This window comes from Malus sylvestris, chromosome 5 (genome assembly GCF_916048215.2).
Source record: "Malus sylvestris chromosome 5, drMalSylv7.2, whole genome shotgun sequence".
In the NCBI taxonomy this organism is placed as follows: Eukaryota; Viridiplantae; Streptophyta; class Magnoliopsida; order Rosales; family Rosaceae; genus Malus; species Malus sylvestris.
The window spans coordinates 16843004-16864523 of NC_062264.1; the positions used below are offsets into that span (position 1 = coordinate 16843004).

General features: G+C 37.1%; 2 protein-coding genes across 3 annotated transcripts; both read right to left on the bottom strand.

Annotated features, from left to right (window-relative positions):
- Nucleotides 1–15067: 15067 nt before the first annotated feature.
- LOC126623666 (uncharacterized) lies at nt 15068–15720 on the bottom strand. The gene is made up of 2 exons (XM_050292620.1): nt 15328–15720; nt 15068–15234 (listed from the first exon to the last, which is right to left on the bottom strand). The coding sequence occupies exons 1-2, from the start codon at nt 15614–15616 to the stop codon at nt 15140–15142; spliced, it is 384 nt and encodes a 127-aa protein (XP_050148577.1). The 5' UTR covers nt 15617–15720; the 3' UTR covers nt 15068–15139.
- An 800-nt stretch (nt 15721–16520) lies between these two features.
- On the bottom strand, nt 16521–19804 carry LOC126624752 (pentatricopeptide repeat-containing protein At4g33990). Of its 2 annotated transcripts, none has more exons than XM_050293853.1 (2): nt 19593–19804; nt 16521–19119 (listed from the first exon to the last, which is right to left on the bottom strand). In XM_050293853.1, coding segments are annotated over exons 1-2 (2457 nt in total). In that variant the 5' UTR covers nt 19595–19804; the 3' UTR covers nt 16521–16664. The 2 variants fall into 2 exon arrangements, with proteins under 2 accessions (XP_050149810.1, XP_050149809.1); XM_050293852.1 differs by having other exon boundaries at nt 19583–19804.
- Nucleotides 19805–21520: the final 1716 nt, after the last annotated feature.

Consider the following 21520-nt stretch of genomic DNA (forward strand, 5'->3'; position numbering starts at 1 on the left):
AAGTAGTCCTTTGACCTGAGGCATCATAGTTGTCTTGTGGTTAGGTCCTTGATCTTTGATTATGTCAAAGTTACTCCATTTGCGGGTGTCCACGGCATAGTTGAGGTTAAGCCACTTAGCCATGGAGGCAAGTAAATGCGCAACAAGGGATCTCTAATCCTCGTTATGATAAGATGAATACTCTAAGATATGATTCGGGAATCTTCAGCCGAAGTATCGAGCGTAATAAAGGAAAGTGTTCCTATACGACTCAATTGAATCATATAACATGGAATAATCACATTAGGGGTTTGACATAATATATACATACCCTAATAGTGTGATTGAGAGTATTGTTTTAGAGAACGATCGAATTACATTGTAATTCCAACTGAATAGGTTCTCCGAACAAATTCTACATTAGCTTGGGTAGCCATGATATATGGTTAGATGTCACTCATGGCTTGTGAGTTCTTCTAGATGATTAAATAAGTAGTCGTCAAAGAAGAAGGAGAATTAAAAGTAAGTTTTAATTCACTAAGTGATTGGATTAAATATAATCAATTGGATTGGTGCCAATCACCTCACTGCCTTACTAATTAGAACCTAAAATGATTGTACACCGATACACTCTTGTAGTGAGACAACTAATGGATGATGGAAATAATTAATTGGATTAATTAAGTGTTGTGATTAATTAGAAAGTCTAAAGAAATCATAAAAGTGATAAAAGATCGTTTTGGGCTTAGAGAAAAGTTCGGGTTAATATGGGCCCATTAAGCCCAAACCCATTGGGCTTTTATTCAAGCATATGATGACTTGAAATGATAAAAGCCCAAGGCCCAAATAACACTTAGGGGGCCGGCCAAAGAGAGGGAGAGAGAGAGTCAAGTTGTTGACTTGTTTCTTTGTGTTATAAAAGAAACTTTATAGTGAAAAGTTCATTAGGGTTTTGTGTGTTATTTTTCACAAAATGAAGAAAACATCTCTCTCTCTAAAACCACACGAGGCCGGCCACCATAAGGGAGATTTAGCTAATCATCTTCTCTCCCTTTTGGTTATTCCTCCATCCATCTCACTACACTAGTGGGTGTGGATCTTTAGAGGTCTTCAACCTTGGAGACTAAAGGAGAACTAAGGAGCACTCATTCTAGCAAGGTGGAGGAAGTAAGGAGGGAGGCTAGGCTCAAGGAGTTCCAACAAAAAAGGGCTTGGAGGTGGTCTATCCTTGGTCTCAAGTCTAGATCAAGAGGTATAAATCTACTTCTACACTTTGTTCTTCAATAAAATGTTTTGATGCATCTTATATAAACCTATGCTTCTTGAAGGGGATTTGCATGACTATAGCTTTGATATTATGTGATAACATGCTTCTGTTGCATATGTATATGAATTTTGAATTGTATATGCATGCTAGTCACTAGAAATCCCACATAAATCTCATTATTTCCCTTCAGCCTTGGTTGGCTCGGCTTATGGCGTTAATGGTGAGGGAGTCCCTTTTATAGAATAAGGGTTCGCTCCTCAGTACATAAGTGATGGGTTAGGAGTGATGCTCGCGGCGAGGCAGTTGCTCAGCTAGCGGCGATGCTCTCTAATGATGGTGAGGGAGTCCCTTTTATAAAATAAGGGCTCACTCCTCAATACATAAATAATGTGCTAGAGTTGATGTTCTCTAATGATGGTGAGGGAGTCTCTTTTATAAAATAAGGGCTCGCTCCTCAGTACAAAAGTGATAGGTTAGGAGTGATACTCGCGGTGAGGTGGTTGCTCAGCTGGCGGCGATGCTCTCTAATGAAGGTGAAGGAGTCCCTTTTATAAAATAAGGGCTCGCTCCTCAGTACATGAATAATGGGTACTCTCTAATGAAAGTGAGGGAGTCCCTTTTATAGAATAAGGGCTCGCTCCTCAATACATAAACAATGGGCTAAGTCCCCCAAGTATTTTTCATGAGGCCCAGTTGAGGCCCAATATATGGTGTATAGTGTAGTCCCCCAAGTCTTCGGTCAATAGAATATGTTGGCTAGAGACTTCAAATTGAATCCATGTATGGGCCGAAGTGGCGGTTGTTCAGAGGCGGTATTTGTATACCCTACACTAAAGCTTTTGTAGGTCAAGCTTTGCAAGTGAAGCTTTGAAGCTGGAGCTCTGTAAATGAAGCTTTTGAAGCTAGAGCTTTGTAAATGAAGCTTTTAAAGCTAGACCTCTGTAAATGAAGCTTTTAAAGCTAGAGCTTTTGTAAATGAAGCTTTTGAAGCTGGAGCTCTGCAAATGAAGCTTTTGAAGCTAGAGCTTTTGTAAATGAAGCTTGAGCTCTGCAAATGAAGTTTTTGAAGCTAGAGCTTTTGTAAATGAAGCTTTTGAAGTTGGAGTTCTGTAAATGAAGCTTTTAAAGCTAGAGCTTTTGTAAATGAAGCTTTTGAAGCTGATTGACATGATTGATGCTTATGAGTGTTTATGTTGATTGATATGAGTGATGCTCATGGATGTTGACATGAGTGATGCTCATGAATGTTTATATATGATTGACATAAGTAATGCTCATGTATAATTTGGGAGTACTGGACGTACTTTTGATCACCTGGTTGGTGGTAATAGCGGCAGGTTGCCGAATAATTTTGGAGTACTGGGTGTACTTTTGATCACCTGGTTGGTGGTAATAGTGGCGGGTTACCGAATAATTGTGGAGTACTTGGCGTACTTTTGATGACCTGGTTGGTGCTATTTTGGGCTTATGGGCCTTCGCTCTCCACACAACATTTCAGCCCATTTATTTTGGGCTTGCCATTTTTTTTTATTACCCTCTGATGGGGTTTATACAGATGTCTCCAAAAGATAAGAAAAATAAATTACATCATACAAAAACAAGAAAAGCAAATCACATCATTCTGGTGGGGTGTTTATTCTTTGCTTTTGCTTTCTGCTTTTTCTTTTCCACCACACCTCTCTCTCTGTCTCTGTATCTGTCTCTACGCTGCTGTCATGCATGTGCTCAGTAAAAACCCCAATCTTTAGGACTTTATTCTCTTTTCTCCTTTTGCTTTGTTTCTGTCTTCTTTTCTTTTCTCTTTTTCCTTGCTTTTGCATGTGGGTCAAGCCTCACCGGTCTTCGGGTCCTCGTGAATAGGAATATTAATCTTTTCTGGTGCAAGCAAATCTTGAATAGATTCCGTGTACAACTTAGTAGTGATCTCTTTTGTGCCTGCCTGGACTACACTTGCAGCTGACTGAGCTGCCAATGGAGCAACCAAAGATAATTTTCCAAAACAAGAGTTGATTGAGCTGACTGAGCTGCTAATTCTTGTTGGTCGAAGAAAAGGCTTTTCCTTGGTTTCTGAATGACGTCTAGCCTCGGAGCTGGATTGAGTAGCCAACTTATAAGAGAGCTTATTATCCCGCAAATGCACTCTTTTTTCGCCAGAGGTTGATGGGTTAGCAAGATTGCCTGAGTTACGTTGAGTGTACTAATGCGCATAGTGATGACATGAGCGTTTAAAGAACATTGATCGCCCGAGGCTTGGATGATGCTCTTGTGTTAATAATTCCATTGCAAAAGAACACGGCATGGTGTCCGAAGAACGAGGAGAGAAAGATGGAGGGCTGTGATCATCAGAGGGGAGCTTCTTCTTGCTCATAGCAATTAAATGATCAGATGAAAGAAAAGGTTCTGTGTTTGGGGTTTTAGTTTGATCTGTGGCTATGCGGTCTCAGCGGACAAACACTCTTGCTTTTTGTCTCTCGAACTCGAATGTACGGTCACCAAATGTAAGCAAATGTAATGGAACCAAATGGTGAGAGATACACAGAGAGAGAGAGCGTGCTGTCAAATAAATAGGGCTGCAAGCGGTGGGATTGCTACTTGGATTGTTGGGATTTTGTTTTGCAGTTTGCAAAGAGAGAGAGAGACTGAGTGAGAGAGGAGGTGGCTCCGTGGGTTTTCTGGGAAAGTTTTGAGTTCTTGGTTTTTGCAGATTCACGGCGGAGGTGAGAAATTGAGAGAGAACCGACATAACTTTTCGTGTCGATTCCCACAAACGGCGCTAAATGTTGATGCACGAAATTAGAGGTCTTGGAACAACGTAAATCCTACCGTGAATCTGCAAGAAAGTAAATAACACAAGATGTATCGTGGTTCACCCCAAGGTTAAAGCTACGTCCACACTGATTGTATTTCTCTGAGAGTATTTGTGAGGGAGAGAGTGTGAGAGCTTTGCTCTAGATATGAGAGGCTTTGAGAGGGGGTGAGAGGGCCTAGGCATTAGCATTCTCCAATTGTGAGGGTGAGGAGTCCTTTTATAGAATAAGGGTTCCTCACTTATTACATATTTGCCCCTTCCTTTATTACATAATTACATTTAAGTCCCCCGAGTATTTATACGAGATCTAAGAACGGAGGCCCTAAGTATGGTATAAACATAATGTTCACCTATTGGTTATGTTTTAGAAATGGTACCTAATTTTTAGTTTGGTTTTATAAATAGTCCAGTTTCATAAATAGTGTTTATTGATTGGTCCAGTTTCATAGATAGTGCCTAGTTCTTGGTTCTACTTCATAAATAATGCTTAGTTCTTGGTTCAGTTTCATAAATAGTGTTTATTGATTGGTCCAGTTTCATAGATAGTGCCTAGTTCTTGGTTCTACTTCATAAATAATGCTTAGTTCTTGGTTCAATTTCATAAATAATGTTTCTTCCTTGGTCTAGTTTCATAAATAGTTTCCACCTATTGGTTTAGCTTTAGAAATATTGTCTCATTCTTGATTTGGTTTCATAAATATTGTCCACTTATTGGTCCAGTTTCATAAATAGTGTCTTCTTATTGGTCTAATTTCATAAATAGTGCCTAATTCTTTATCTACTTTCATAAATAATAGCCTAGTTCTTAGTCCAGTTTTATAAATAGTGCATAGTTCTTGATTCACTTTCATAAATAGTGGCCTAGATTTGGTCCAGTTTCATAAACAGTGCCTAGTTATTGGTCCAGTTTCATAAATAGTATATAGCAATTGTTACAGTTTCATAAATAGTGTCTCTTTCTTGGTCTAGTTTTATAAATAGTGTCTCTCTTTCTTGGTCTAGTTTCATAAATAATGTCTCTTTCTTGATCTAGTTTCATAAATCATTTTCACCTATTGGTTTAGTTTTAGAAGTAATGTCTCATTCTTGATTTGGTTTTATAAATAGTGTCTACTTATTTGTCCAGTTTCATAAATAATGTCTCCTTATTTTAAGGAGGATGAGAATGACATACTCTAATAATATATATATGATCAAGAAGGGTACCATTTGACAACATAAGCGTCTAGACATCCTACTAGTATACATATTTCTCGGATTTTACTAAATTCGTCATTTTAAATATAGCTATAATAACATAGACTTGTAACTTAATTGGTTAAAAGTATTCACATTTACTCTCGGAATTTGGAGATCATCCCTCAACATCTATAGTAGAAGAAAGAAAAAAGATATGGTGATAGGGTGAAAGTTATAATTCATACATGATTGTGTTTACTATTTGCTATAATTATACAAGAGGTTTATGTCTTTGTGGATGGATATCTCATGGTAGCTTACTGTCATTGTAAAAATATCGAAACAACTCTCTCTGATCGTTTTTTTTCATTTTCTTGAATTATAATTGCAGACTCATCGTCAATGACAAGAAAATCAAATTTAAACTTCCAAGAAGTGGCTATGAATTTTGATCATCAGATTCTTATGAAGATGCAAAAAGGACCATCATTAGAACAAAAGTTGTCCAAAAAATCATGCATCACTTCACGCATAAATCCAATGGTGCATATTTCAAGATTTCAATCTGTCTTTCTCAATATTGACTCTCAATGTCGAGGTTAAGGTGTATCGTTTGCAGACAAAAGTTAGACTGGTTTTTACTGAACAATTGATTCTACATATAACGTGGATAAATTCGGCATACCTGTGAGAAAAAAGACCGGTGCCGGAACTAGGTTATCGATATAAGCTCCCGATATGTATGTGGAAATAGCAAATTTGGTCAAACAGATGGGGCATGCATCCCATACAAATCCTGCAGCTAACATATTTCTAAGGCAGCATATTCTTCAAGTTTCACATGGTTGTGGTGAGCATGTTTTCTGCCCAGCAACGCCTCATTTGTTCTTGCTGACTTTGCTCGGGGATAGGTTTTCTTTCTGTTAGGGGTACTTTTGGAAACTTATTTTTGTTCGTGTTGGCCCTGTAATACAACCCATGTAGAATTTGGGGGCCTTGTCCTTATGGTTAATTTTGAGGTGTTTTTGGTTAAAGAAAACTATAGGGTGGTTTTTGGTTAAAATACTTTGGGTCCAAGCCAATTTCATTAAAGCTCCCCTTAATATAATGTGTGAAATAACATAAGGAGTTGTAAGGAGTACGATTTTCTTTCTTCTTATTCTCATTTCTTTTCCATTTTTTTCTCTCTTATTCCCATTTTTTTCCCTTCTTTCTTCTCACATTTTGTTTTTTTGTCTTATTGTCTCTATAAAAAAAATCAATATAAAATGTTTATGTGGCTTAACCTTTATTGTTCAAGTAGGAGGGGAGAGAATCCTCCTCCGAATTGTAATTGGTACTCTCAAAATCTTAATCTGCACTTTTTAGTAAGTGACCATTTACTACAGTGGTGGAAAGGAGAAGGACTCTTGCATGACGACGTGGGTTCGAACCAGGCCAGTGGCTAATCTATCATCCAATTTAACAAAATCTATCATTCGGCAAAAACAAAATTGTATATATTTTAATTTTTTAAATGTAATTTCTAAATTTTACCTCTATATTACTTTTAACATCTCTATAATCTTGAAAACCTTGTTTAAGTATGATAATTTTTTTACTCTTAGTCTGAGCAAAGTTATTTGTTCTTTCTTTTTCTACGTAAGTTGACACACCCCGACCTGGGTAGGTCGAAGCATGTTGGCCATCACCGTGAGGTGACGTAACCATAAGGATAAGTGATGTAAAAAGTGAATAAAATTAAAACTAATTAGAACTAGATATACTAAATAGTGAAAGAGTGCGCAAACGTGGGAAGAACCCACTACAATCATTCAGAACGTAATAGACAATGAGACTATAGAAGAGTAGTCAAAGTAACTAAAGTACACTTATTACACAACAGTGATAAGTTCGTACATCTAAACAGAAGAGAATGTCATAACTGTCGAGATTCCTCGAGTGCCATAAAGAGTACAGCTATCTAAGTCCTGGAGGAGCGAAAAACAAAGTTGAGTGGGTCAGCAAAACAATGCTTATATGAAATCCGTTATTTTCGAATATACTAACCCCTCGCTGTAAAACAAGTATAGTTTCCTTAAAACATACTAAGTATGTATGTAAACAATATATCAACAGCATTGTAATAATATTATAACCAGAAATATGCTAAGTCATGATGTATCAATTGCCACAATAATAATATAATCATGTGATAATCAAGTATAGCTAAGCGCTTATCCATCTAGGCTGACACATGAGTTCGAACAGATAATTTTTGACACAAACAGGACTGGGTGTAATCAATATGCTCTAGTACTACAACCACGCGAGTACTAACACCAGGGTACAACAAGATGAGCATGTACAAATATGTATAAATGCCATGATAGTAATATCTCAACCATACAACAACATTTATCACAATTATCATCATAAGAACGATACTTGGCAAAATAAGAGTAAAAGTGAAGTAAATACGCATTCATGGAAACTATAAATATATATAGGTATAAAAATAAACTGCCCACTCAAAAATGCGTCGCTGGGTCATAGCCCCTGAGCCTAGCCTGGCCCCGAACGTCCTCGGGATACGCTTCCCCTATACGTGAAATAACTAATTTCGAATTAATTAAAGCACATATACGTAAATCAAAATAAAACCCCCATAGTTTGTTCAAACCTAGGGTTTAAATATACCATCGTGACCTACTCGACGTCACGAACATCCCCAAATTTTTAAAATAATTTTTGGATGGCTCACGCGCCGGCAATGGCACCGCCAAACGCGCCCCACACGCAGGCCAGTGCCTAACGTCCGTCAGGAATATTCCATTAAATGCTAACAGAAGTTAACGGCATTACCTGATGCCATCAAAATATTTTGTCACTTTGACGGAATATTCATTTTCCTTCTCCGGCGAGCCTCGCCGTCGCCACCGTCTGCAACTCAACTTCGCCGAATTTCTAGAAAATTTTCAAACTCGGTATTCTCATTCATTTCTCAACCATTTTCGACGTACTTTATATGGATTTGAAGCTAGTGAAGAGTAGAATCGCGTTATACCTGGTTGGAGTCCAAAAAGTGGACGGAGGTCGCCGGAAAAAGCCTCGAAAGTTCCGACCAAAAGTGAACTCTTCGAAACTCGGTCGTTTCACTTCCAAACTTCTCCCAAGTTGTAGTAGGAGCCTCGAGGAGTTGCTATAAGCTTCCCCAAGCTTCAAAACTTTCTAACTCGCTCGAAAACTCATCGAACTCAGTTTGCCCGAGTTCAGACCTCACGAGTTCGACTTTGAAAACTCGTCCATTCTAGGTTTCAAGAACATGGTTATGTTCGTGAAGATGAGAGGAGTACAATGGTGTGGTTTTTAGGTTCGATCTGTGAGTTTTGAAGCTCATTTGAGGGTTTTGCATAGAAAGGGAGTATACGGGAGAGAGAGTTCCTTTTTCTAATTTCTAATTGGGGGACAAAAATGAGGGAATGGATGGGAACGGTGAGAGTGTGAAATAATGGAGGAGGGTGCACGGGATGGCTAAGAAAAAGCTAGGGATAGGGTTTTGGATTTTGTACAGAAAAGAATATTGAAAATCTATCCAAAATAGTCCTTTCACACTGATAAAATTTACGTACACTCGTAATAACGTGTACAATTTAAATGCGATAGCGAGAAATAAAATGAAAGCGATATAAATACGTCCACGTCACTTGCCAATAAGGGCATAACCGTCAATACACATACTCGGGGAGAAATTACATAGGAAAATTAGGGACGGGTCGTCACATAAGTCATGGATGAACAACCATATATGGACCCGATGATGCTGGAATGAAATCTACAATTGTGAAATGGAAGAAAATGTCAAACTTGACTTATCCTTCTAGCTCTCTTCAATCAAGATAGTATACAATGAGTTGTAATGACAGAACGTAAGATGTTGTAATGGCTATTTTGTATTTTGGAAGATCAAGAACAATCATCAATGGAGCTATCTTTTTTAAAATTCTTTGGGTGCTATGTTTACTTCATGTAAACTGTTTAATTTTACTTTGACATGGTTGAAAATTCTAGAGAAAAAAAATGAGATTATTCCATAAGGCTTTATCATGTCTGTTGTGGTGTTTTGCTTCTTAAACTACATTTATTAAGGCTTTGTTGTTAGCTTCTTGCTTTTGTACGGTGTTTAGAAAATAGTTTGTCTCCTTAGGCAGTGATTACAATGAGTTGTGATGACAGAATGTAAGACGCTTTTATGGTTATTTTGTATTTTTTGGAATAGCGAGAACAATCATCAATGGAGCTACATTTTTTTTTTAGAATTTTTGGATGCTACATGTTCAGTTCATGTGAATTGTTCGATTTTGCATTGATATGGTTGGAAATTCTAGAAAGAGAACATGAGATTATTCCTGGTTATGATACTCAAGATATGAATTATGATAGTCACAACTACTACTTTGTATTTAGAAAGATTATTTGTTGCCTTTGCTTAGCATAACTTTATTTTGTTGAAAATAAAAAAGAAAGATGCTCGTTAATGACGTTTGCTATGCTATTGTCTCGTATCAAATCTGATAAATAATTTTTTTTTTTTTAAATCTACCAGAAATCCCTCTACTTTTGTTTTTTTGTGTCAGCAAAATCAAACCCAAATGAAAGATTAGTGAGGCTTTATCATTATTGCCAAGGGAAAACACTCCCAAAATTAGATAATACTTGGGTACTCACTATTAAGTATTCATCTTTTGATTTTGTCCAATGATATTTTAATGCATATATTATTGTTTTAAAAAAAATAATCGATATGTTATGAATTTTTCTTGAGTTTTAAAAAATAAAGAATGTCACAGCCCGTCCTGGAGATGTATATTATTTTATTCTTGATGGTGTGAAATGACGAAAATACCCATGGACATTAAATTGTGTGATGTGGTTTAAGTGTTGTTTATGGATCACTATTCTAAAATCCTAATTGTTTGGGACCAATTAGGATTAAGTAATTGTGTATTTTGGGTTGTTGACCAATCTTAGACCACACACACACATCCACATCATCTCTTCTCTCACTCCCGTACTCTCTCTCTCGGTTTTTCTCTCTCTCCCTCCCGGCATTGTGTACGGACAAACACCAAAACCCATTCAAACTTCATAGATTGAGGACGTTGAAGGTACCATCGTGTTCCTTGCAAGCTCAGGAACACATCTAGACCATTTTCAGGTAAGGACAGCTTTGTCTTCACGTCAAAACCATAACCCCGATTTGGGGTATTGTTCATGCAAACGTTAAATCTTGTGTTTTTGGAAATTTCAAGCTCACAGGAAGCTTAAGGAGGTCCTCACGAGTCTCGGGGTACTTCGTTGGAAAGAAATGGACGTCGGAGGGCCGAGATCGAAGCTATTCTAGGTAAGCCGAACTATCGAGCTTTCCCTATGAAAAATGTAGCAGTTTTTAGGTCTTAAAACTGTTATAACGTGATTGTGGATGTCCTTAGCTTCATGTTGGTACAAATTTCATGAAAAATGGTTAAGAAACGAGCGAGAATAGACGTTTTAAAGTTTTACCCAGTTTTCCAACGATCGGCGACTCACTGGAGAAGATGACGGCATATTTCGTCAGTTTGGACGGAATATGCTGACGCCGTTAGTCAGTTTTAACGGAATCTGTTAGATTTTAACAGAATATTCCCTAACGGCAGTTAGGGAATCCGTCAGTGCGAGCGTGAAGCCGTGCCCTCCCGGCACGTGAGGGCGCATGAGCCACAGAAAAATTATTTTAAAAATATGACAATGTTCGTGAGGTTGTGTAGGTCACGTTGGTATATTCAAATACCAAAATTGAGCAATGTATGAGAAGTTATTAGCTAGTTTTGCCTATGTGCTTTAAAATAACGTTTTTATAGTTAATTCGCATATAGGTGAGACTTATCCCGAGGACGAGCGTATTCACGGGCGACTCGGGGGTTACAACCCGTCGACATACCAGTGAGTGGGCTTTTGTTTTCAGTATATATTTATATACTTGATATATTTCCTAGAAATGCATTTTTAAGGAAAGTATGCTTTGAAATAATATGTCAAATGCTTTTATATTCTGAATATGCATTTCATGGTTGCATATATATATATATATATATATATATATATATATATATATATATATATATATAAATGTGGTGTTGTGGAGGCACATGTAAGTTCAGGTAAGTTATGTTTAATTATGTGAATCATCGATGATGTGATATGTGATTGAATGATGTTGAGCTCATAAAACTGCACCTAGGGTGATTGTGATTTAGCCAGAGATATGAAGTACATGCCTATTTATTTACGTCACATCCCGCACTATATGCTCATATTGGATCCAACTTAAATGCACAGTCTTGTTGTACAGACCTTATTTATGGTTCTGACTCGTAGATGACTAGCGATTTATCGCCCGGCTATTATGAGAGAATAGAATTGAGCATAATTATATTACACCCAATCTTGTCGTACATACCCCTTTTTAGTGGTTCCGACTTATGTGCAATATATTGTCGTATAGGTTATTGTAGTGACTCCGGCTAGATTGACTTTTGAGCTATGAATTCAGCCGTACAGACTACCACAGGGGTTCCGGCTAACCTATCATATTTCTATGAAATCAATCTTACCTGGATTGTTTACTTTGTTATATTTTGGCATGGCATACATATGAATATGATTATGTGAAGCATGAATTGAATTGTTATGATTTTAGATATATATATATATGCTTATATCTTGATTCTGGGAAAATTATACATGTTTTACAGCGAGGGGTTAGATATGTTGATAAATGAAATGATTTTGTAAAACAATTGTTTTTTCCCACTCACGTTTTCTGTTTTGCGCCCCCTCCAGGTTTTAAGTAAGCTTGCTGTTGGTGGCTTGAGGAAGTCGGCAGTTCTGACTTATCTAAATAATAGTAGGACATTCTTGGTACTGTATAACTAGTACTTGTCCTACTAGACTGCACCTAGATTTTATGCTTTGATTAGGAGTGTTTACTGTTGTAACTAACTCCTATCACTTTCTGTTTAGTAGTGCACTCTAGTAATTTGGTTTTCAATTATTCGTATAATTCTTATCATTATCGCTTCCGCACTGTGCACATGGCTACGTCACTCTCACGTGACGGCCAGCATGCCTTGATCTCGGTCGGGGTGTGTCAAAGAACACGTGATATTTTTTTATTGGGACATTAAGTATGTCATCAAAATTATATTTAATGAGACTTTCAAAATTTTATGGACGATAATAACAGTATACGGATGAAGTGGCCCTCAACCAGAGAGGTGGAGAGAAGTGTTGCCTTTGCACTACGGCGTGGGTTCGAATCCCGTTGGTTCCCTAATCTAACAAATTGATCGTTTGACAAAAAAAAATCATATTAAGAAAATTAGAATAGATAAATTAAAAATATAGGAAGAGTGCAGATTGAGATTTTGGGAGTACTAATACTATCTCCCTTAAAATATTAATTTTAGTTATTTACAAATAGTTTGAACCATTTATTTCAAACATTGTTGTAAGAGATTTTAGTTATTTACAAACACTTTTTCGGTCATTTTAAAAATATTTCAAACATATCTCTAACATGTATATCCGCTTAAATAAAATATATTCTAGGTTGTAAATAAACACTCTTAACACACATGTTATATTCAACTGAGAATGCGACCTAATGGTATTGCAATTGTTCTATTCTAGCAAAGGAATAATATCACAATATCCAACAATAGTAAGACACAAATTTTTTTTTTTTTGTCAAACAATAAATAATTAATACTAAAGTGATTTAAACTATGAGAAAGGAGAGAATTTGAACTTAAACGGAGTAAGTTTAATGAGAAATGCTATATCCACTAGGTCAATCTAATTACTTGCAAATAAGACACATAATTTAATAGGAGATGTTTCATTGCTCCTTAAGCTTTTATACGGTGACACGTGTAGGTTGTAGTTTGATATTTCTCAAGGGTCCCTCAACTAAAATTTATGGTCCCTTAATTTTAACTCAATTGAAGCAATGATCTCTCAACTAAAAATCCATTATCATTGGTCCCTTAACTCATCAAAACGTGCAGCTATGGTCCCTCAACTAAAAATCCATTATCATTGGTCCCTCAACTTTAATTCAACTGGAGAAATGATCCCTTAACTTTAACTCAATTGTAGCAATGATCATTCCAACATAATTTGTTTTGACAAATTTTTTGACATAGTTAACGAAAAGGACCATAATTACACACTTTGATGAGTTGAGGGACCCTAATAATATAAATGGTTATTCCAACATAACTTATTTTGACAAAATTTTGATGAAAATGACTATAGCTACACATTTTAATAAGTTGAGGGACCAATGATAATGGATTTTTAGTTGAGGGACCATTGCTCCAATTTGATTAGAGTTGAGGAACCATTGCTACAATTTACTCAAAATTTACAAACCAAATAATGTGTCTCCAATAGAAAATAAGCACGTTAATCAACACTTAAGTAATATTCAATCATCAACAACTACATCATTTGATTTGCAAATTTAATTTAAAAACTTTGGTCTCCCTGGCATTCATGTCACTTATTGCTTTTTGTAATCCTAAACTTTTTAGGCCTGAAATTTTACGAGCCCCAAGGTTTGGGAAAGACTGACCTATACATGTTTGCACTGACATAGTTGTGTAGTTTGATGTTGTACGTTTGAACGTCTTCGGAAGTATTGTCTTAATGTTACAGATGAGATGTCAAAAGCGCGTGTATTAGTGTTTTTTTTTCCACTTATAAATAAGATGTCTCAAGTTATACTCACATGCATCATGAATTTAATACTTAATACTTAATTATCATAATCTATTGTGTGATTTAGCATTGACATTTTACTTGTATATGATGACATGGTAAGGACCGTGATCGATAGCGGTGAATGATCAAGTCAAGTGGGTTCAGAGAGATTAAACTTAACCCGATAGAGTTAATATGAGTTTGGACATGAATTCAACACAATATTTCTACACTAAAGTACACACTAAAGGAAGAGAGAAATTGTTAAGATATGTTTGGGTGAGAGATTTATAAGTCCCAAGGAATTAAGATCAAGTTAGATAGAGAGGATTAGAAATGCAATAGCAAATGCATGTGTGAGAGATTTGTAAATGGCTACTTCCATGTAGTGTTTTGCAATCCCCTTACATGCCGTTGTAGTGCACATAGATAGCTTATCTAATCCCCTTTATTTAACGTTTTGAAGTCTTATTCTTACTAACTTGTTACTAATTTTGAAGTCTATGTCATAAATCACTCACTCGAAAACAACCTAACTGTTGTTAGGTGTTACTGGAGCATAATGAGAGAGATAAATATAGGGAACTTTAACGAAAAGCACCCGGTACTGTTCACTTTAACGAAAAACCATATTTTTACACTAAAAAGTCAATCCTAGTACTATTCATTTTACCCTTTATTTTGTCCTTATTATTAAAACTCAAAGTTTTCAAGTCCTTTTCATTAGTTTTCCTATAAATATATGATTGGTACTAAATAATGGAGAAGATTTTATACCAAGTTACACCTTTACTATTTTAATGACCGTGTGATAATCAATTCATTTTCAATTTTAGTTTTCACCTGTTGAAAACTAAGAAATGAAAGCTTGTTACCTTAACTGTTTTCAGTTTTGAAAACCAAAAGCTGAAAAGAATTGCCAAGAACACTATTCATTTTCTGAAAATAAAACTAAACATTAAAAATAAAAATCAAATAATCGTTTGGTAACTATTTCGTATTTTTACTTTTTTATTTTTGTTTTCACTTTTTATTAAAAAACTGAAAACTTGTTGAAATAAATAATTAAATTTATAATTTACACTTTATACACTAGGAAATTCAAAAAATTGTTTTTGAGATTAGATGGAAGAAGACGATGATTCCCGAACCGAGCAAGCGACCAACTTGGCCCACTGCCGCAATCTCGTCTTCATCTCCTCCGCATCGCCACCGTCTGAAACAAAATATCAAAAAACACGAATCAAAATCCCGCGGATAAAGAAAGGGTCCAAGATCAAATCAATCCAACGGTTCACATCAACCAAACCTGTTAACAAGCTCTTACTGCACTGCTTATTTACATCGTGGTAAAACTCCAAAGCAGGTAAAGTATCGGATAGTTTCCGGTCGACGTCGGGTAAATCGAACCCGAATCCGAGCTCAATACAGGCCTTCAGCTCCTCCAAATCATCGTCGGAAACGCTTTTGCTACGAACAAGGCGGCGCGTGCCAGAAATGCTCTTTCGACGCTGCCACGTCTCTTCCCGGATCGTGTCGGGCGACCACGAATTGTGCTTGTAGAGAGGGTGAGGCGGTGGTACGTGGGGGTTTTTCATGGTGTCGCCAAGGAAATGTCGGCGTCGTCGTCGTTTTGGACCTTTGGTGGCGGCCGGAAAGGATGAGGGTTTGGCGGCAGCGGGAAGGCATTTTTATAGATAGGTGTTGATTGGCTGCCACTTCAGAATAATGTCGTAGTGGGCCCCAGCTTGCGGGTCCGTACAAAGATGACAGTGAGATAGTAGTGGGCCACAGTTGGTGGAGTCTTTTATTTTAATTTTTTTATTTATAAGTTAATTACAAAGATGACAGGGATATAAATAAACAAGAAATGCGTGGTAGGTAAAAATAAGGATGTAAAAGGAGAAGATTCTTAATGTATAATATTTTATTGAATTTGAAACCTAATTATAATTATAATTATATACTTTTTTTTGTCAAACGTTAAATTAAATGTTAGATTAAAAACCGATAAAGTTCGAATTCCCGACCTTTTCACTACTATAACCATGATAAAGCGTCACTTGCAATTATAATTATAATTTATTAATGGTCAATTTTTCTTTATTATTTATTTTTCTAGTCCATGATGTCAAAGCGAAGCAAGGTGTCTGGACAGAAGCTGGCAAGGTGGAATGAGCCATAGCCGACGTGGAATCAACAGAAAAAAAAAACACAGGTAGATATTCTTACAACATTCTAAACGCTACCTTCACATCCAAGAATCAGATACGCATTCGGATCCCATTATAAAACTAGGATTGCAGGGAAGGTAAAACACGCAGGTAAGCTACAAGACTACAAGGTTTTTCACTGAGGAGCCTGTTGTAGAGAGATTCTCTTATATAACTAGCTTATTACTTGACAGTCGTTTACTGAACGTGCAATCCATTTTTTGAACATCGTCGTACCCAGTGCACAAGACTCCCGCTTTACGCAGGGTTTTGAACATACAACAAAAAATATTGAACGGTAGTGCCACTATGACTAAATATTGATTATATGAGATAATCACTTTTCTTGTAGACTTTGACCAAGTTGGCAATTATCATTACAAGAATCAAAAGAATATGAATCTCCCACCGTAACATTAGCTCATATTTGCTGTCACCAATAATCCCCACAAGAGCAAGTTCCATCTTTAAAATGATGAAAACGGTTAGAATCCCTCACAATGATCTCCCTCTCCGTGATTACCGATATGAATTTCGTTGCGTTGTGGCAATCGCCGCAAACCCGCAAGTTCTTGAAGATCCGAATGGGTGTTTTCGGGGCTGTACTGATGATTCCGAATGCAATTGCCAATCTCTCACTGTGGCTGTTAAGGATGTGCTCTTTCTCGTCATCCTCGACATCCTGCAACACGAAGCTCAAGTCAGGAATGTAACCGAGGCTCTTCATTCTGGCGGTTAGATCCCTCAGCTTCTCATATATTTCTTCGCACTTTGGATGCGATTGATTTGCAGTGTAGAAGACATCAACGTTATTATTCACTTCTATTGAGCTCCATCCTGGAGTCTTCGTCAGTCCCCGATTTCTGGCCAGAGATCTCACTTTCTCTACACCTTCCCATTTCCCGAAATTTGCATATATGTTTGACAACAAAACATAGTAACCCACGTTCTCTGAATCAACTTCAAACAAGCGTTCGGAAGCAATCTTGCCCATTTCAACATTTCCATGTATTCTACAAGCGCCGAGTAGAGCACCCCACACAGACGCATCAGGCCGTACACACATATTCTCTATAAAATTATATGCCTTGTTTAAATGCCCGGCTCTACCAAGCAAATCAACCATGCAGCCATAGTGCTTCAAACTAGGCTTGATTCCGTATTGTTCCTGCATCGTATGAAAGAACGATTGACCTTCATTGACCAAACCTGAATGGCTACACGCTGCCATTAAAGATACAAAGGTGACATGATCTGGCTTGACCCCCTCATCTAGCATATCATTGAATAGCTGCAGAGCTTTCTCACCATGCCCATGAACTCCATGACACGAAATTAAAGCATTCCAAGGGACCGAACTCTTCCTAGGAACTTGGGAGAACAGACACAATGCATCATCTAGTCTTCCACATTTTCCATACATGTCAATCAAGCAGGTTCCCACAAATACATCTGAGTAGACACGGTTCTTAATCACCCGTCCATGTACTTTCATCCCTTGTTGCAAGGCTCCCACGTGGGTATATGCTGGTAGAATGCTAACCCAAGTTCCATGGTTTGGAATTATTTCTTTGCATTGTTGCATCATGCGGTACACTTCAATTGCTTCACTTGCGTGACCATTTTGAGCATAGCCTGTGATCAAAGTATTCCATGAAACAGCATCCTTGGTAGGAAGTCCTTCAAAAACAGTACGTGCGGAATCTATAGCACCTAATTTAGCATACATATCCACAACTGCATTTCCAATGACAACATCTTCCACAAACCAATCTCTCCTCAAGATGAATCCATGAACAGACTTACTCTTTTCGGAGTCACTTAATTGAGCTAAAATTGAAGCCAAACTCACTAGTGTTAAAAAATCGGGCTGAATTCCGCGTAATTGCATGGCGTTAAATAATTCAAGTGCAGTGATTGGATCATTATTCTGCTCATATGCAGCAACTATTGAGTTCCATGAAACTAAATCTCTAACCTCCATTTGATCAAAAACCCTTCGTGCATGTCCCAAGCTACCAAATTTGGAATACATGTTAATCAAGGCATTGCATACAAACAGATCAAAGTCCAGTCCATGCTTTATGACATATAAATGAATCAGCCTCCCGCTTGAGATGTCGTTTGATTGAGCACAAGCAGTCAGCAGACTTGCAACAGTTACGCGATCCATCTTTATCCCCTCCATTCTCATTTCAACCAGGACATCCAACGCGTCTGCTGCATTTGCATTCTGACAAAACCCAGAAATCATTGCATTCCAAGACCCTGTATCTCGAAATGGCATATCATCAAACAATTTACGAGCAACGTAAATAAAACCAAAACGGGAATACATATGGATCAAAGAAGCGGCCACGAAGACATCCCATTCGAACCCCAGCTTTAGAACTCGACAGTGTATCTTCTTCCCGTCAACCAGATTCTCACAAGCTTTCAAGACAGGAGGAAAGGTGTAGAAATCAGGATGAAGATCAGAAGTCAACGAAAACTGAGAGAAACAATCTAAAGCTTCACGGAAGCGCCCGCTGCGAACATAAGCAGATACCATGGAATTCCAGGTATAGACATCTTTCCCTGGTATCGAATCAAATGTGCGGCGAGAGAATGACAAGTCGCCAAGGTAGGCATAACGATTGACAAGCTTGGCAGCAAGAAAGATATTCTGAGATTTTCCCAACACCACAAGATAAGCATGGAGTTGCTTAGCATGGTGAACATTTGTGCAGGAGTGGAATAGAAAATCGATATTATCATTTCTGTTATCATTCGCAAAGCCATCTGATGGCAGCTGCAAAGTATTTGTAGCTGATGAGAACGATTGACAACAAAGTCGATGTGAGGACAAAAATTTGGAAACATGCCTACCTCTGCAGGTGGGCACCAACCTGGAAACAGATATAGAAAACATCGGCCGGGCAGAGAATAAGCTTCGATTACACAAAACAAGCCATGTCAATTCCATATCCCTTCGGGACTACACATATTTTTATCGGTTACTAGAAGAAAACACTGTCAGCAAACATTGTGAAATGAAATTCAATCCACTTCATATAAAATTCCTACGACAACACGCATAAAACTCGAAAACCTGTCATTGTATCAGGAAACGTGATTCATTTGGACAAACAGGCATATCAAATGATAATTTTAACTGTGCCTATCCAATTTCTCTCATTCATTTACTACTCTAAAGTTTAAATTACCAATAAAAATAAGGAAAATACGTAAATAGTCATTTGCCCACACAAAAAGAGAAAAACTTCATCGGATTCCGAAGACTATTTCCCAGAAAGCGAACAAAAAACAAATTGTAGGGTAAAAACTAACACAGAAAAAGGAGGTTTTTACCTCAACATACATGAAGGATTCAGAGAAATCCAAACGGTCAATGAGCTTCCTTAGCAGCACGGATGAATCCAATCATTGGGGGTTAAGGGTTTAGGGTTAGGGTTTAGGCTGGAAAGCAAAGCAACCTCCTTTTATGCTTTTGGGGTTTCTATTCGATTTGCTGTACACCAGAAATCCCTTTCGGGGTTTAGGGGTTTAGGGTTTTATCAGATTAGAGATGATACTTAAGAGGGAGCGATGATGAGAGAGGATTTGGAATTTGGGCCGGGTTATAGTGGGGAACTGATCCAGCGCGGCCCATTATAGTTCTTTTTTAACAAAGCTGAAGTTTTATCAGCGGCCCGAAATACCATCATATATTTCAAACAAAAAAGAAGAACAAGATTACGGACTCATTTGGTAAGTACTTTTAAATGATGTAAAGCATTTTTAAGGAAAATAGTTTTTAGTTTCAAAAGCACTTGGAAGTTCTTTCTGCTAAAAGTATTAGTTATGTGCTTTTTGCTGGAAACACTTCAAGTGTTTTTTCATAATTAACATGTCTTGTTACTAAGGTATGGTTCTAAAAACGTTTTATCTAAAACAACTAACTTTAATCATTCAAAAACACTTGCCAGACGAGCTTTACGGTCCTATTTCAAATAAAAGCACTTATACTGAAATGGTTTTTAGGGAAGCAGTTTCAAACAGACTTCAGTCATTGTAATTAAGTGGCTATACCAAAATTCTTTTTGCCAGTTATTGTGTCCGTGTTTATTTACTCTAGTTTAGGCTTGCTTTGAACCTCATTTAGATCTCAAAACTAATACATTGACATGTACAGTGGCACAATCTTGTTTAGTAACATATTGTCAAACTTGAAATTTCGCAACCAGCTTAATTTAGTATTCTTTTCACACAAGATCTTGTCTTTGGTTTCTCGCTCTCCTAACACTTTATTTGAATCGCAAATGTATCACATATGCCATAAATGATAAATTATATTTTTTAAAGGAAAACAAAATACTCTTTACGAAATCTTTGACACAACCAATGTTGCTCACCTAAAGTTCTCATTTAAAGGCTCTGTGAAGTTCTCTTTCATTTTGAACTCTTAGATTAATCTGACGATGACTTAATCAATAATCTTAAACCATATTTGTTACACCTTACAAAAAATAATAAATCCGATTTGAAACAAAAGGGGAAAAAGAAAAAGAGTTCACTTGTGAAACCCTTCCGTTTTCTTCACTTACCCGTCTCTCCCCCTTCCATCCCCTCTATCTCCCTCCCTCTCCTCCTCCATCTGAGCTTTTTCTTTTCTTTTCATTTTTGCGTATGAATAAGGAGAGAGGAACAAAAATAAGATTTTGGAAAACTGCACATTGCAATTAAACAAAAACACTTCGGAAAGGAAAGAAGTTTTTCACTTTGATTTGATTTTTAAATTATAAGTACACCTACCAAAACACAAAACAAGATTCAAAGATTCAAAAGAAACCTTGCACATGTCACTAGAGCAGTTCCAACAATCTTCAATGGTAACCTAGTTCCAACAAATTTAGGGACTTTGATAAATGGGGAATTGATTATTAACCGTTCGATTTTTGTTTAAACGGATATGATTGAAGGATCTAGAGGATATGGATGAAAGAGATCCGAAGATGATCCTATTCCTTGGATCTGGACCACTTGATAAGAGGTATAGCCCACAATACTCACAAGCACAAGAGGAACTTGCATTGTACGGGTACATCGACACATAGTGTCCCATGCCAATAATACAAAGATATATGTTAACATTTTTTACATGTCCTTTTGTTATTGAGACAGAACACATCTGTGACATTAAACTCCCCATGTGCATATTGGCCTTCAATCTTATTTTTCTAATATATTTAATAATATCTTAGCTCTCATTGGGGGCATTTGTTTGCCCGTCTTAGCTCTCATTGGACT

What these genes read in the sequence shown, in the direction of transcription:
- LOC126623666 (XM_050292620.1), bottom strand. Translation starts at nt 15,616, where the DNA reads ATGAAAAACCCCCACGTACCACCGCCTCACCCTCTCTACAAGCACAAT. An exon ending in CAGTAAGAGCTTGTTAACAG is followed by an intron (nt 15,235 to 15,327) that starts GTTTGGTTGATG and finishes ATTTTGTTTCAG; the next exon opens with ACGGTGGCGATGCGGAGGAG.